This window comes from Podarcis pityusensis, assembly GCF_964106645.2.
Source record: "Podarcis pityusensis genome assembly, contig: HAP1_SCAFFOLD_141, whole genome shotgun sequence".
NCBI lineage: Eukaryota > Metazoa > Chordata > Lepidosauria > Squamata > Lacertidae > Podarcis > Podarcis pityusensis.
Genome location: NW_028293392.1, coordinates 749 through 13,000, shown reverse-complemented (window position 1 = coordinate 13,000; position 12,252 = coordinate 749). Strand labels below are relative to the sequence as shown.

The following is a 12,252-nucleotide window of genomic DNA, read 5'->3' as shown; positions in this document are numbered from 1 at the left end:
GGGGACCCATATTTCAAGATCCAAAGGGGGATTCTGATCATCTTCTTGCTACTGCGTTAATGTCCAAATCAGTCCAAATCAGTCCAAACAGAGTTCATAATTCTATCCAGTCTTATCTTCCTGTTTCCACATCACATCTTGTTCATATATTTTCTCTTTTTTCTTTATGATCTCTTCTGATAGTCTCCTTAAGCCGATAAACACCAATAATAATCCTGTGTGAATTTTTCCGTTTTTCCAATCCTCAAATCGAGATGGTTTCCATATAACATCGCCTTCATAAATAACATCGCTCTTTCCATCATTAATTACAGAACTGTCGATCTTAAGTCCCTCTGAGGAGTTTCATCCACAATATAAAAACAGCTCTATTTCTCTATTTCTCCTCTCAGACTTAAGTCCTCCGACAGAACTTCCCAATATGGCGACGATATTTTTAACTGCGTCATTCCAAAGCCCTTATACAGTCCACGCTCTTCTTAAAACATGCTTTGGTTTGAAAGTTTATCTCCACACAGCCTTAAATCCACAGCTTAAGTCCTTAAATCGACATTCCTGACTTGTGAGGGGGGGGGATTCTTGTTTAATCACATAAAAGAAAGAAAGGAAAGTTTTTTCCCCCTCCCCCATCAGCCCCTTTGCCATACCGAGTCTAGGCGTATCTTCTCATAATCTATGCTTGTTCCTCTGACTCGTCTTAATTTATCAGAGATCTCTTCTGTTAGCAGTCTTTGCTCCCCCTCCTTCCTCGAAATATGTGCATTCCTTCATCCAAATTGTTTCTTTTGAAGTTCTTGCAGCTAGTGGCGCGAATCAGAGGCGGCGTCCAGGAGCGCCGAAATCCCACAGGAGGGCTTTGGGCCTAGTGCCCCCATCCCCACAAATTTGGGGGTGGTATGGGACACAGCAGGCAAGGGCAGTCCCCCCCCACCATCCTGGGGGGGGTAGGGAGGCTAATTACTCCCATCATAGCCTCCAAATTACCTCGTGTGGGTCGGAGAGATGTTATTGTCAGCCATCTTCTGATGCGCCCCCCCAGTGGGCCCCCCGAAGTGAAAGGGTTTTTTCCACTGTTGGAAGAAGAGGAAGGGGCGGAGTTTAGACTCGGCAAGTGCTAACTTGGAGTCAGACACTGAGTGAAGGAGCTCTGGAGTGATTTATGTGTTTGAGCAATAAACCTGAGATAATTACTGCCGGTGTCTCGCTTCTGTGGGAGAGCCAAGCCATTACATATTACTAGCCCCGCTACAGGAAATAATGAACCAAACTTTTGAAAATGGGAAAATACCAAGATCCTGGACTGAAGCGTATGTTACATTAATACCCAAAGCAGACAAAGATCTTGAACTAATGCCCAACTACAGACCAATATCTTTACTAAATTGTGACTATAAACTTTTTGCTGGATTAAAAGAGATATTAAAAGAATTAATACACCCCAATCAAGTGGGTTTCTTACCAGGTCGACAAATTTCGAGTATCACCAGAAATATTGTAGATATTTTGGAATATTTAGAATTTAAAACTGATAAAAAAGCAGCACTTTTGCTGCTGGATGCAGAAAAAGCATTTGATAATGTCTCCTGGCATTTTATGAAAAAAAACCTAGAAATATTGGGAGTAGAAGGGCAAGTGGGAAAGGCAATAGAAGCGATATACCAACAACAAAAAGCAAGGTTAATTATAAATGGAAACCTGACTGAAGAATTTTCAATTCTTGCCCCCTGTTTGAAAAGATAAAAAGAATTACAATTGGGGGGGGGAACCATATAGAGTTAGAGCATTTGCAGATGACTTGATAATAACAACACAAGAACCAAAAGAAAGTATCTCAGCAGCGCTGGAAGTAAAGCATATGGAAAAGTGGTGGGCCTGAAGGTAAACTACCAAAAAACTAAGACATTAACTAAAAATCTAAATACGGAGGGGGGCGAAAAGAAATACAACAGCTTACAGAGATTAAAGGCAAGGTAAAATATCTAGGAATCTGTATATCAACAAAGGGTATTAAACTTTATGAAGATAACTACACCAAAGTATGGAAAGAGGTTAAGGAAAATATGGAAAACTGGGCAAGATTACAACTCTCTCTATGGGGCAGAATCTCAGTAGTTAAGATGAATATATTTCCCAAAATGATCTTTTTATTTCAAACAATTCTGATACTGGGAGGGATGAAGTGTTTTCAGGTATTGAAAAGAGATATGGCAAGATTCATATGGAAAGGGGGGGGAGAGAGAACCGAGAATAAAATACCAATTATTAACAGATAAAAAAGAGAGAGGAGGCTTTGCACTTCCAGATTTAGAACAATACCATGCAGCCACAGGTCTTCTATGGCTCAACATCCAGTCTTTGGATTCAGATGCGTTGGATTTGGAGGGATATAATAATCAAAATGGGTGGTGTCATGGGCTCAGGGGCTGAGCCACAGGGGAAGGAGGAGATGGAGAGCGAAGGGGAACAATCTGAGGGGAGCTCAGGAGGGTATGCCAGTGATCAGAGAGATTCCATGAGTCTCTCCAGCGAATCAGAGGATTCCCAGAAGGGGGCCCCCAGAGGCAGGGCAAGGGGGACCAGTGGGGAGTCTCCAAGCGGCAGCTGGAAATCAGGGGTAGCTTCCCCACCAGAGCGTAGCGGGGGGGAAGAATCCCAAGGATTAAAACAAGAGCCTCCTGCAGGAGGAGAGAGTGAGGCTGGACTGACCACGCCTCCGTCAGAGAGTGGAGGGGCGGAGGGAAGAGCAGGTCCGGCCAGCCTCCCTGAAGGAGAAAGCAGTGAGGGGAGCAGTGTAGCCGTTAGGAGGAAAGTAGGCGGCTGGGCGCGCGCGCCAAGTTCAAATGTGGAGGCGCGCGGGCCAGCAGAAAACCCGGATTGGGAGCCAGGTCCTAAAGCCCGCCGGAAGGGTGGGGAGGAGTCAGAAGAATCTGCCTCCGAAGAAAGTAGGAAGGAGGTAACCCCAGAGGACAGGAGGACCCGGAGGAGAAAGGAGCAGAAGCAGGAGAGGAAGAGGTGGAGCAAAGCTCGGGTCTTGAACTGGTGTAGGGGAGGGGAGGAGTCAGACGGAGCTTCGCCGGTCTAAGGACGCAGACGTAGCGCTGCGCGCCATGGATGTCAAACCAACAATGAACCACAATAAAGACTTTTGTTTATAAAGAGCAACTGGCGTTGGTCCTCTGTGAGCTAGGACCTGAGGCAGCGCTGACAGGTGGTATGCCTATCAAATTTATGAGAGGGTGAAGGTCGATAGGGGTTTCCTGAATCATCTAATAAGGAAATCATTATATAAGATCTGGATAAAATATATTGGAATATTGGAACCAAAAATACCTCTGTGGACGTTGCCAACAGAAGCAATGGCAGTTAAGAAAAAGAACATGGAGGGGGTATGGGCCACATACCGAGTAATGTTAGAAGAAAAACAGGAAGAGACAACCCTAAAAAAGTATGAAGAAATTTAGGAATATCTGACAAGACAGGCTGCAATATTTTCAAGTAAATCAAAGATTAATTATTGACAGGAAAATAGGTATTGCAAAAGAAACATCGAAATTTGAAAAAGAACTAATACAAAGTAAAGGAAAATATATCTCACGAGTCTATGACCTATTATTAGAATGGGAATTAAAAGAAGAACAGGTAAAGACCGTGATGGTAAGATGGGTGCAAGACCTAGGTTACAACATTCTTATGGAACAATGGGAAAAAGTATGGCAAGAAGACATTAAGTTTACGGCCTGTTATAATCTTAGGGAAAATACTATGAAGGCGATGTACAGGTGGCATCAAACATCCGTACAACTTGCCAAAATGTATAAAAACAGGTCACCCCTATGTTGGAGATGCAATAAGGAAAATGGGTCTTATTTACACATGTGGTGGAACTGTGTAGAAATTTGAGAATTTTTGAATAATGTATACAAGAATTTAAAAAAATATTTAAAATAACATTTTTAAAAAGACCAGAAATATTTCTTTTAAGTGCCGTATTTTTCACTCTATAACACGCACCTGACCACAACACGCACGTAGTTTTTAGAGGAGGAAAACAAGAAAAAAACATTCTAAACGAAACAGTGGATGCATGATTTTTGTGGTTCATGCTGTGGCCACAGACATGTGATCTGACGGTGAGTTTGGGGTAGCCCAATGCAAAAATCCTGAGGATCCATGTGGATCCATGCTTTGTAACCACGTTTTTGCGCCATTGCGGCCCCATGAAACAGTGGGTGCATGTGTGTGTTTTGGTGCAGGCTGTAGCCATGGACATGCTATGTGATCTGATGGTGAATTTGGGGTGACCCAGTGCAAAAATCCTGAGGATCCATGTGGTGCTTTGTAACCACGTTTTAAGTGGGGAGGGAAGGAAAAGCACTCAAGGGACAAGGAGCACGCGTGGGGTGTGTGGAGAAGGAGGAGGAGGAGGAGGAGGAGGAGGAGAAGAAGAAGAAGAAGAAGAAGAAGAAGAAGAAGAAGAAGAAGAAGAAGAAGAAGAAGAAGAAGAAGAGGAGGAGATTGGATTTGAAATCCCGCCTTTCACTCCCCTTCAGGAGTCTCAAAGCGGCTAACATTCTCCTTTCCCTTCCTCCCCCACAACAAACACTCTGTGAGGTGAGTGGGGTTGAGAGACTTCAGAGAAGTGTGACTGGCCCAAGGTCACCCAGCAGCTGCATGTGGAGGAGCGGAGACGCGAACCCGGTTACCCAGATTACGAGACTACCGCTCTTAACCACTACACCACACTGAAGGAGCTTTTTGGGGAGCTGAGTGGGGAGGAGGGAGGGAAAGAGCACTGTTGCTTTAAAGGTATACTTAAGGTATTTGCCCTGTGCCTGGGGTTTTTTCCATTTAACAGTTTGCAGCCTGTTCCTTCCGCTCCTTGTTTTGAAGCAGAATAGATTTGAGCAAGTGAGGAGGACTTGGATTGCAGGGGATTTGCTATTAGCTGTGTAAAAGCGCTCCTCCTTGCAGCCTTCTACTTTGTTTGTACACGTGGCTACTGGTATCAGGTTCAGTTTGAGTGATAAGCAGCCACCAGCAGCAATAGAATGGAGCACAAAAAAGTGGTAGGGGCACTAGGACCCAGACAATGCTCAAATCTATCCTGCCTGAAAACAGCTGAGACGGATTTGCATAGTTTTCCCCTCTCCCTCATCCCGTGCCCTCCCCAGCCTTGTTTTTTACTTCCTGGTTTTCACTGCGCTCGTGGCTCAGAGCTTGAGGTTGGGTTTTTTTTTTGCTGCTGGTTGCTTAAATTTTATCTTTCCCGATCCAAGCCCTCCTGTGCCCTGCCGTCCCTCTGCAGCCTCATTGCTCCATTTAGAGAGCGCGCGGACGTCCCCCTCCCTGGCTCCTCCGTAAGCGGCTCTCACTTTGCTTACTTTCAGAGAGTCCCTCCTCCTGGCTGTAAAGCAAGCAAAGCTAGAGCCGCGCAAAGCCCTGCAAGCGGCTCCCGCTTTGCTTGACTGACGGCAACCTCAACTATTTTTTCTTCTTTCTTTTCTTTCTTTCTTTTTCTTTTTTTAATAAATTGTAGTGTCATGTGTATTGTGAGGTATACAAAGTATATTTGCTTCAGTTGTCATCATTTTCTTTTTTGTTTCAAACACAAACTGGGTCATGTCTAGAAAGTGATGTTGGAGGATGAGTGTTCAGACCCCTGGGCTCTCACTTGTGGGGTGCCTCAGGGCTCCGTCCTCTCCCCCATGCTTTTCAACATTTATATGGAGATGCTGAGAGAGATCACCAGGGGGTTTGGCCTGGGTGTTCACCAGTATGCAGATGATACCCAGCTCTACCTCTCTTTTAAATCAGAACCAATTATTGGCAATGAATGTCCTGTGTCTGGAGGTGATTGAAGGATGGATGATGACTAATGGATTGAGGTTGAATCCTGACAAGACAGAAGTACTGTTTTTGGGGTTTCCGGCTACATCAATGAGTCAACGGTGGTTGTTCTTTGTAGCCCTCTGTGGGTTGTGAGGAAGTTCAGGCAGAGGAAGGAGAGGAAATGAGGCATAAATCCTCTCAATGCTCCTCTGTGGGGTATGGGGAGTTCACTGCAGTGTCACACAATCTCGAAAGGCAGAGTGGGAGTGACCTGGGAGTGTGCCTCTGCCTATGGGCGAGCCTCCATTATCAACATGATTTGTTGATACCGTATTTTTCGCTCCATAAGACACACTTTTTTACTCTTAAAAAGTAAGGGGAAATGTCTGTGCGTCTTATGGAGCGAATGTGTGGTCCCTGGAGCCAAATTGCCGGAGTGTGGCACGCTCTTGGGCTGCTCTTTGGTGGGGGGGAGCCGCGCTCCTCTGCTGGCAGCCTCAGCTTCCCCCTCAACCTCGGGAAGCTTTGAAGCTTTGAAGCAGCGGGAGGGCTGTGTGCCCATGCCCCGCGCTCCTGGGCTGCTGATTGGGGGCGGTGGGGAGAGCTGCGCTTCTCTGCCAGCAGGCTCGGCTTCCCCCTGCAGCGCCGGGAATCTTTGAAGCAGCGGGAGGGCTGTGCGTCCATGCTGCTGAATGGGGGTGGGGGATGCTGCTCTGCCAGCAGCCTGCTGTTTCCCCTCAAGGTTTGTAGCAGCGGGAGTTCTTGGGGTTCACAGAAGACTAGAAGAGTACTCAAACCTTAAAGTCTCTCTTCATTTAATGACAGTGATGATGGTTCTTAATGCCATTCTTAATGCCAATGCTTTTCCAACTGGCCCAGGCCCTCACTCTCCCAGCTACAAAAGGACTCCTGTTCAGGGACAGAGGCACAGGGTAGGGAGGAGATGGAGAGCGATGGGGATGAATCCCAGGACAGCGAGGAAGAGGATGACAATGACTCTAGAGATTCCATGAGTCTTTCCAGCGAATCAGAGGATTCCCAGAAGGGGGCGCCAGTGGTCAAGGCCAGGGGAGCCCCAGGGGGGACGTGTCAGGAACAGGGGGCCAGCGGGGGATCCCAAAGTGGCAGCTGGGCGTCAGGACCAGCCTCCCCGCCAGAGTGCAGCGAAGGGGGTGGAGGTTCCAGTGTATCAGGGGAAGCAGCTCCGGCAGCAGAGAAGGGAGGGAGGTCGGAGCAAGCCACCCTCCCGGAAGGGGAGGGGAGTAGTGAAGGGAGTAGTGTAACTGTCAAAAGGAAAGTTAGAGGTTGGGCGCGCGCGCCAAGTTCAAATGTAGAGGCGCGCGGAAGTACAGGGAGCCCGGAGGAAGGGCCAGGTCCTAAAGCCCGCAGGAGGGGGGAAGAGCAGTCGGGGGATAGCGCGTCAGAGGAATCCAGGAGGGGCGAAACCCCAGCAGGCAGGAAGACCCTGAGGAAAAGGAAAGAGAGAAAGAGGTGGAGCAGCGCAAGGCTCTTAAACTGGTGCAGGGGAGGGACTGACTCAGAGGGGACTTCAACGGTCTAAGCGTACAGACGTAGGGCTGGGCGCCTCGGATATGAAGCAAACAATGAACTGCAATAAACACTTTTGTATATAAGAAGAGATTGGCGTTGGTCTTTTGTGAGCTGAGACCTGAGGCAGCCTTGACAACTCCTGTGGCAGTGAGACCTTGGACCATTGGCTGTGGTGAGGACTGCAGGGCCTGCTCCCTTTCAAGGCCTTTCCAAATGGCCCAGGGGGCATGGCCCAGGCCCTCATTTGGAACAACCTTTTTGGGAAGTGTGGGAAGTTGTTCTGCTATTGTTCCCTGTTCCAAGTGGTTAATGTGTTTTAAAATGTCCTTAAGCAGTCGGTGGCATTTTAAATTTTTCTTTCTTTTTCTCCTTTTTTGCTTTGTTGGGGGTGGGTGGGATGGATATCTGGTTGGAGATTAATTTTAGTATAACTGTTCTGTTTTTGTTTTTTGTTGGAACTCATTGTCTGGTAAAAGGAGAAATTGAACTTGGGGGGGGGCATGTTGGCTTCCCATGTGTGCCAAGGGCCCTGGGAGGGAGCTGGTGTGGGGGTTGTGACACGCCACCTTGCCTTGAGGAACTTTTCATGGGGCAGGGGAGCAGCATGATCATGGAGCGGTTTGTGCTTGTGTGAGGAAGGATGCAAACTTGGGTTTGAGGCCCCGGCAGGGCTGGGAAGATTCTCCTGCCTGAAGTTCTGGAGAGAAGCTGCCAATCTGTCAGGTCTGTCTGTCTTGGTATAAGGCAGCTTCCTAAACCCAGGAAAGGGAGCTCATCTTCCTGCAGTGGGAAGCAATATTGCATTTTGCAGGGCTGGACATGGTCCTCCGCTAAGGCCTTGGGGAAGCCAAATATAAGCTCAGCCAAATATAATATGTTTAAGTTGAAGAATGACAATGGAAGAGTGTGGTAGATCACTGCCAGTTTTTGATACTGGGTCACAGCCTACTTGAAGTTGGACATACCTATTCTATATAATCAACTGATACTCTTTTAGCCCCACAGCCATATTGGTAGAATAACAGAAACTGAAGCAAGGAATTCATAGCTAAAGGTAAAATAAGAGGGAAATAATTCTAAGGACTTGGAGAGGAAGATATTTATATATAATAAATTTATTTAATACATAGACAATTTAATACAAATTGTTTGTACTCTGAATATGTAAATAATTTATTTGATGGCCGAAAATGGTACTTCTGAGGGTTGTGTGATAGATCTTTCACATGGTAACTAGAAGAGTTGGACTTTGCTTACTGTGAAAGATGTTTAATATGGTTTAATCTTACAAAAAACATTTTATGCACATCATGTACCACTCAAGTTTAAATGATACTACAACATGGTGATTTAAATGGTGATTTAAATTTTTAACATTTGGTTAGCTGGCCTAAAAAGTGTGTTTTAATGGAGAATTTCTGAAGACAAGCTAGGAAACAATGCTCCCCAAGAGAAAGAAGGAAGGAAAAGCAAACCAAAAACCAAAAACCAATCTCTTACTAGTTGTGATTGAAAAAATAAAACTGCTTCTGAGATCATACAATTTTTGGAAAGAGGATGTCAAGAAATCTGCAGAGAAGAAACTGTAAATATCCTTGCCTTTCCTTGCCTTTTACTCTTTTACTCAAGCAAAGATGGAGAACCTGGGGGCCTCCTGATGTTGCTGGAATACAGCTCCCATCTTCCCTGATCACACTGGCAATGCTAGCTGGGACTGATGATAGTTGGAGTCCAAAAACAGCTGGAGGACCACAGGTTCCCCCAGCCCATGCCTATAGTTAGATTTGTAAACTGCTTGGGGTACAGTTAAATATTTTCCTTTCCTCACTATGAGAAGCTATATTGCCACCATAACCACCAGCAGCAATAAAAATATTGGACTAGATTCAATTAAATAAGTTGTGCTAGTGGGAGTCAGCATGACTCATGCTAGTGCAAATGGGCAGGCCCCCCCATTCTGCTCCAGAGAAGCACATTGAAGTGGAAATCCTTCCCTTCAGACAAGCAGAAATTCTTACACTGATGGAATGATCTCCTTAGCACTACTTTGAACTCCACCCATTTGCAGAATAACAAAACACTTTACGTATTCCTGCTGATATCTATCTATCAATATAGAATTTAATTTCTGAAGTGCTTTATTCCTCCACTTTCCTTCCAATTGCTCTCCACAGGGCTCCTTTCACATCCCTGTTCCTCAGGCTGTAGATCATGGGATTGAGCATGGGAGTGACGACCCCATAAAACACAGCCATTACTTTTTCCTTGTCAGTGACTTTGGCTTGAGGCCTGAGGTACATGGCCAAGGTTGTGCCATAGAAAATTCCCACCACAGCCAGATGAGAACCACAGGTTGACAAGGCCTTACTACGGCCTTGTGATGAGCGGATACGCAGAACAGCGACACCAATGCGACCATAGGTCACCAAAACAAAGGAGAAGGGGAACACCAGAGTGAAGACACTGGTTACCATCATGCTGACTCCACTGGCTTGGGTATTAGAGCAGGCCAATTTCAACACTGCCTGGAGCTCACATTTGAAATGATTCACCACATTGGGCCCACACAAGCGTGCCTGCATACTGAAAAAGGGAACAATGGTCAGGAGGAAAGAGCTAGACCACAGGCTGACTGCCAGAGAGATGCACAACTTTTGGCTCATGATTAAGCTGTAACGTAGAGGGTAGCATATTGCCACAAGACGGTCATACGCCATCATTGCTAGCAAAAGGCACTTGGCCACTGCCAAAAACAGAGCAATGCTCATTTGTGCAAAACATCTGCCCTTGGGGATTGTGGGCCTGTCTGTGAAGCAGTGGGCCAGCATCTGTGGGACAGAGGTGGTGACATAGCAAACATCAATGAGGGAGAGGTTGCTGAGGAAGAAATACATGGGTGTATGGAGGTGCGAATCCATCACAATGAGCACCACAATAAGTCCATTCCCAGCTACAGCAACCACGTACATCAGCAAGAAGAGAATAAACAAAACAGCACGTGCTTTGGGGTTTCTGGAGAGGCCTATTAGAACAAATTCAGTCACTGCAGTTGTGTTGCCCCATTCTTCCATGTTACCTGTAAAAAGTGATATCAAATATCATTGGACCTCATGTACGACATTCCAGCCCTTCTGTTTATTTCCTCAGTTGTGAAATGTTATAAATGGAAAACAAATTAAAAGTTCATGTGTAGAGATCATGACTAAGTCCCAGCCACTAATGAAAGGCAAAATGTAAAGCTTTTGTTGATTAATCTAATTTTGTTGTTGTTTGGTCGTTTAGTCGTGTCCGACTCTTCGTGACCCCATGGACCAGATCAGATCCCCTTCATGGATCACTGCCTTGTCGTGGCGAAGGGGCTTGAATAACTCAGAGAAGCTATGAGCTATGCCGTGCAGGGCCACCCAAGATGGACAGGTCATAGTGGAGAGTTTTGACCAAACGTGATCCACCTGGAGCAGGAACCGCAAGCCACTCCAGTATACCTGCCAAGAAAACTCCATGGACAAAGACAACAGGCATATAATCTAATTTAGGTGATACATTAACATTCACCAGGTTGTACTGCAAACTGACTAACATTTGATAGCAGATTAAAAAATTCAATTGGCTCTGTGTAATTAGGAAAGCATAGAGGGTATTTTCCCTTTCTTCATTTGCATTTTCCCTTTCTTCATTTTCCCTTTCTTCATTTGCATTCAAACCAAACCTCCCCCACTCCTTTCACACTTGCTAGCTTTACTCACAAGGAGCAAACTAAAACATTTGTTTGTTTGTTTGTTTGTTTGTAGTATTTCCTTAGGAGATTTTTCTCCTGCTCTTTGACTTTGACACACTGAAGGTGTTTCACAAAAACAAGAGATAGAAAGTGCAGTAAATAACAATAATAATAATAATAATAATAATAATAATAATAATAATAATAATCTGAAACAAGGCTCTAACAACATGTTTGCATCACAGTGTATTTGGGGAGATGAAGCAACCATATAAAATATCTCTAAGTGTATTCTTTAGGTCCTGAATTAGTGCATGTAGATTTTCAACTCAAAAAGATACTCTTCGTCACTCTTATATTTTATGGAATATCTGTCTACCATAAGGGTCTCCTTCTATATTGAAAGACCATATACAACTGTTTACTAGAAAAAGCGTCAAACACATCTTCAAAACTTTTTATCACACTTACCTCTCAAAAAAATCACTCCACTGTGAATGCGCTTGAACATTCAGCAAACATCCGTTTTAACTTAGTCCTACTTATTGAAATTTAAATCTTTAGATGACTCACTAGTGTTGTAGAATCTTCATCTGGCTAAGAACAAAACATAGTTTTGTCGGAACCAATTAAGATTTACATTTTTATGGTATTGCCAAAGTATTTATATTATCTCCAAACATTTTTAAATCCATGATCTTATGTTGGAAATTCAGAACTGTTTATGAGATCCCAGAGGGACCACATCCCATGAGGATAATTAATGAAGAAGAGCAGAAGCTAGAAGCAACTTCTAAGAATTTGCAACACCAAAATATCAAACATAAACTGAAAAGGATAATATGACTTTTATCTAGGCTTCTTAAAAGTGCACATTGTGTTGCAGAAATTCACTCAAGTTCTGAACTCCTGAACCCTTGAATTTGGTAATTGCTATATCAGATTTTTTTCTGATGAAAAAAGTACCAAACATTTGGCTCAATAGCTTCTTAAATTTACAGCACTAAAATATCAATGACAGACTGAAAGAATGGGAGGAAATATTTCAGTGTTGTATTATTATGATCTTTCCATCAGTGTAAGCATCGCACTTTGTCAGTTGGAACAATCTCCCCCCCATGCTGTTCTGGGGGTTCTCCTGACCTTCCAGAATG

At 44.7% G+C, this 12,252-nt stretch overlaps 1 protein-coding gene and 1 long non-coding RNA gene across 2 annotated transcripts; one reads left to right on the top strand and one right to left on the bottom strand.

Annotated features, from left to right (window-relative positions):
* The first annotated feature begins 4,850 nt into the window (after nt 1-4,850).
* LOC308468995 lies at nt 4,851-5,566 on the top strand. Its single transcript, XR_013981966.1, has 2 exons — nt 4,851-5,136; nt 5,172-5,566. It is a non-coding gene; the product is annotated as an uncharacterized lncRNA (long non-coding RNA).
* A 2,974-nt stretch (nt 5,567-8,540) lies between these two features.
* Nucleotides 8,541-11,246, bottom strand: LOC308468996 (olfactory receptor 13H1-like). The gene has a single exon (XM_081024321.1). The coding sequence runs from the start codon at nt 10,449-10,451 to the stop codon at nt 9,519-9,521; it is 933 nt and encodes a 310-aa protein (XP_080880447.1). The 5' UTR covers nt 10,452-11,246; the 3' UTR covers nt 8,541-9,518.
* Between the last annotated feature and the right edge of the window lie 1,006 nt (nt 11,247-12,252).

Coding starts and splice junctions, on each gene's coding strand:
- LOC308468996 (XM_081024321.1), bottom strand. CDS start 10,451: ATGGAAGAATGGGGCAACACAACTGCAGTGACTGAATTTGTTCTAATA.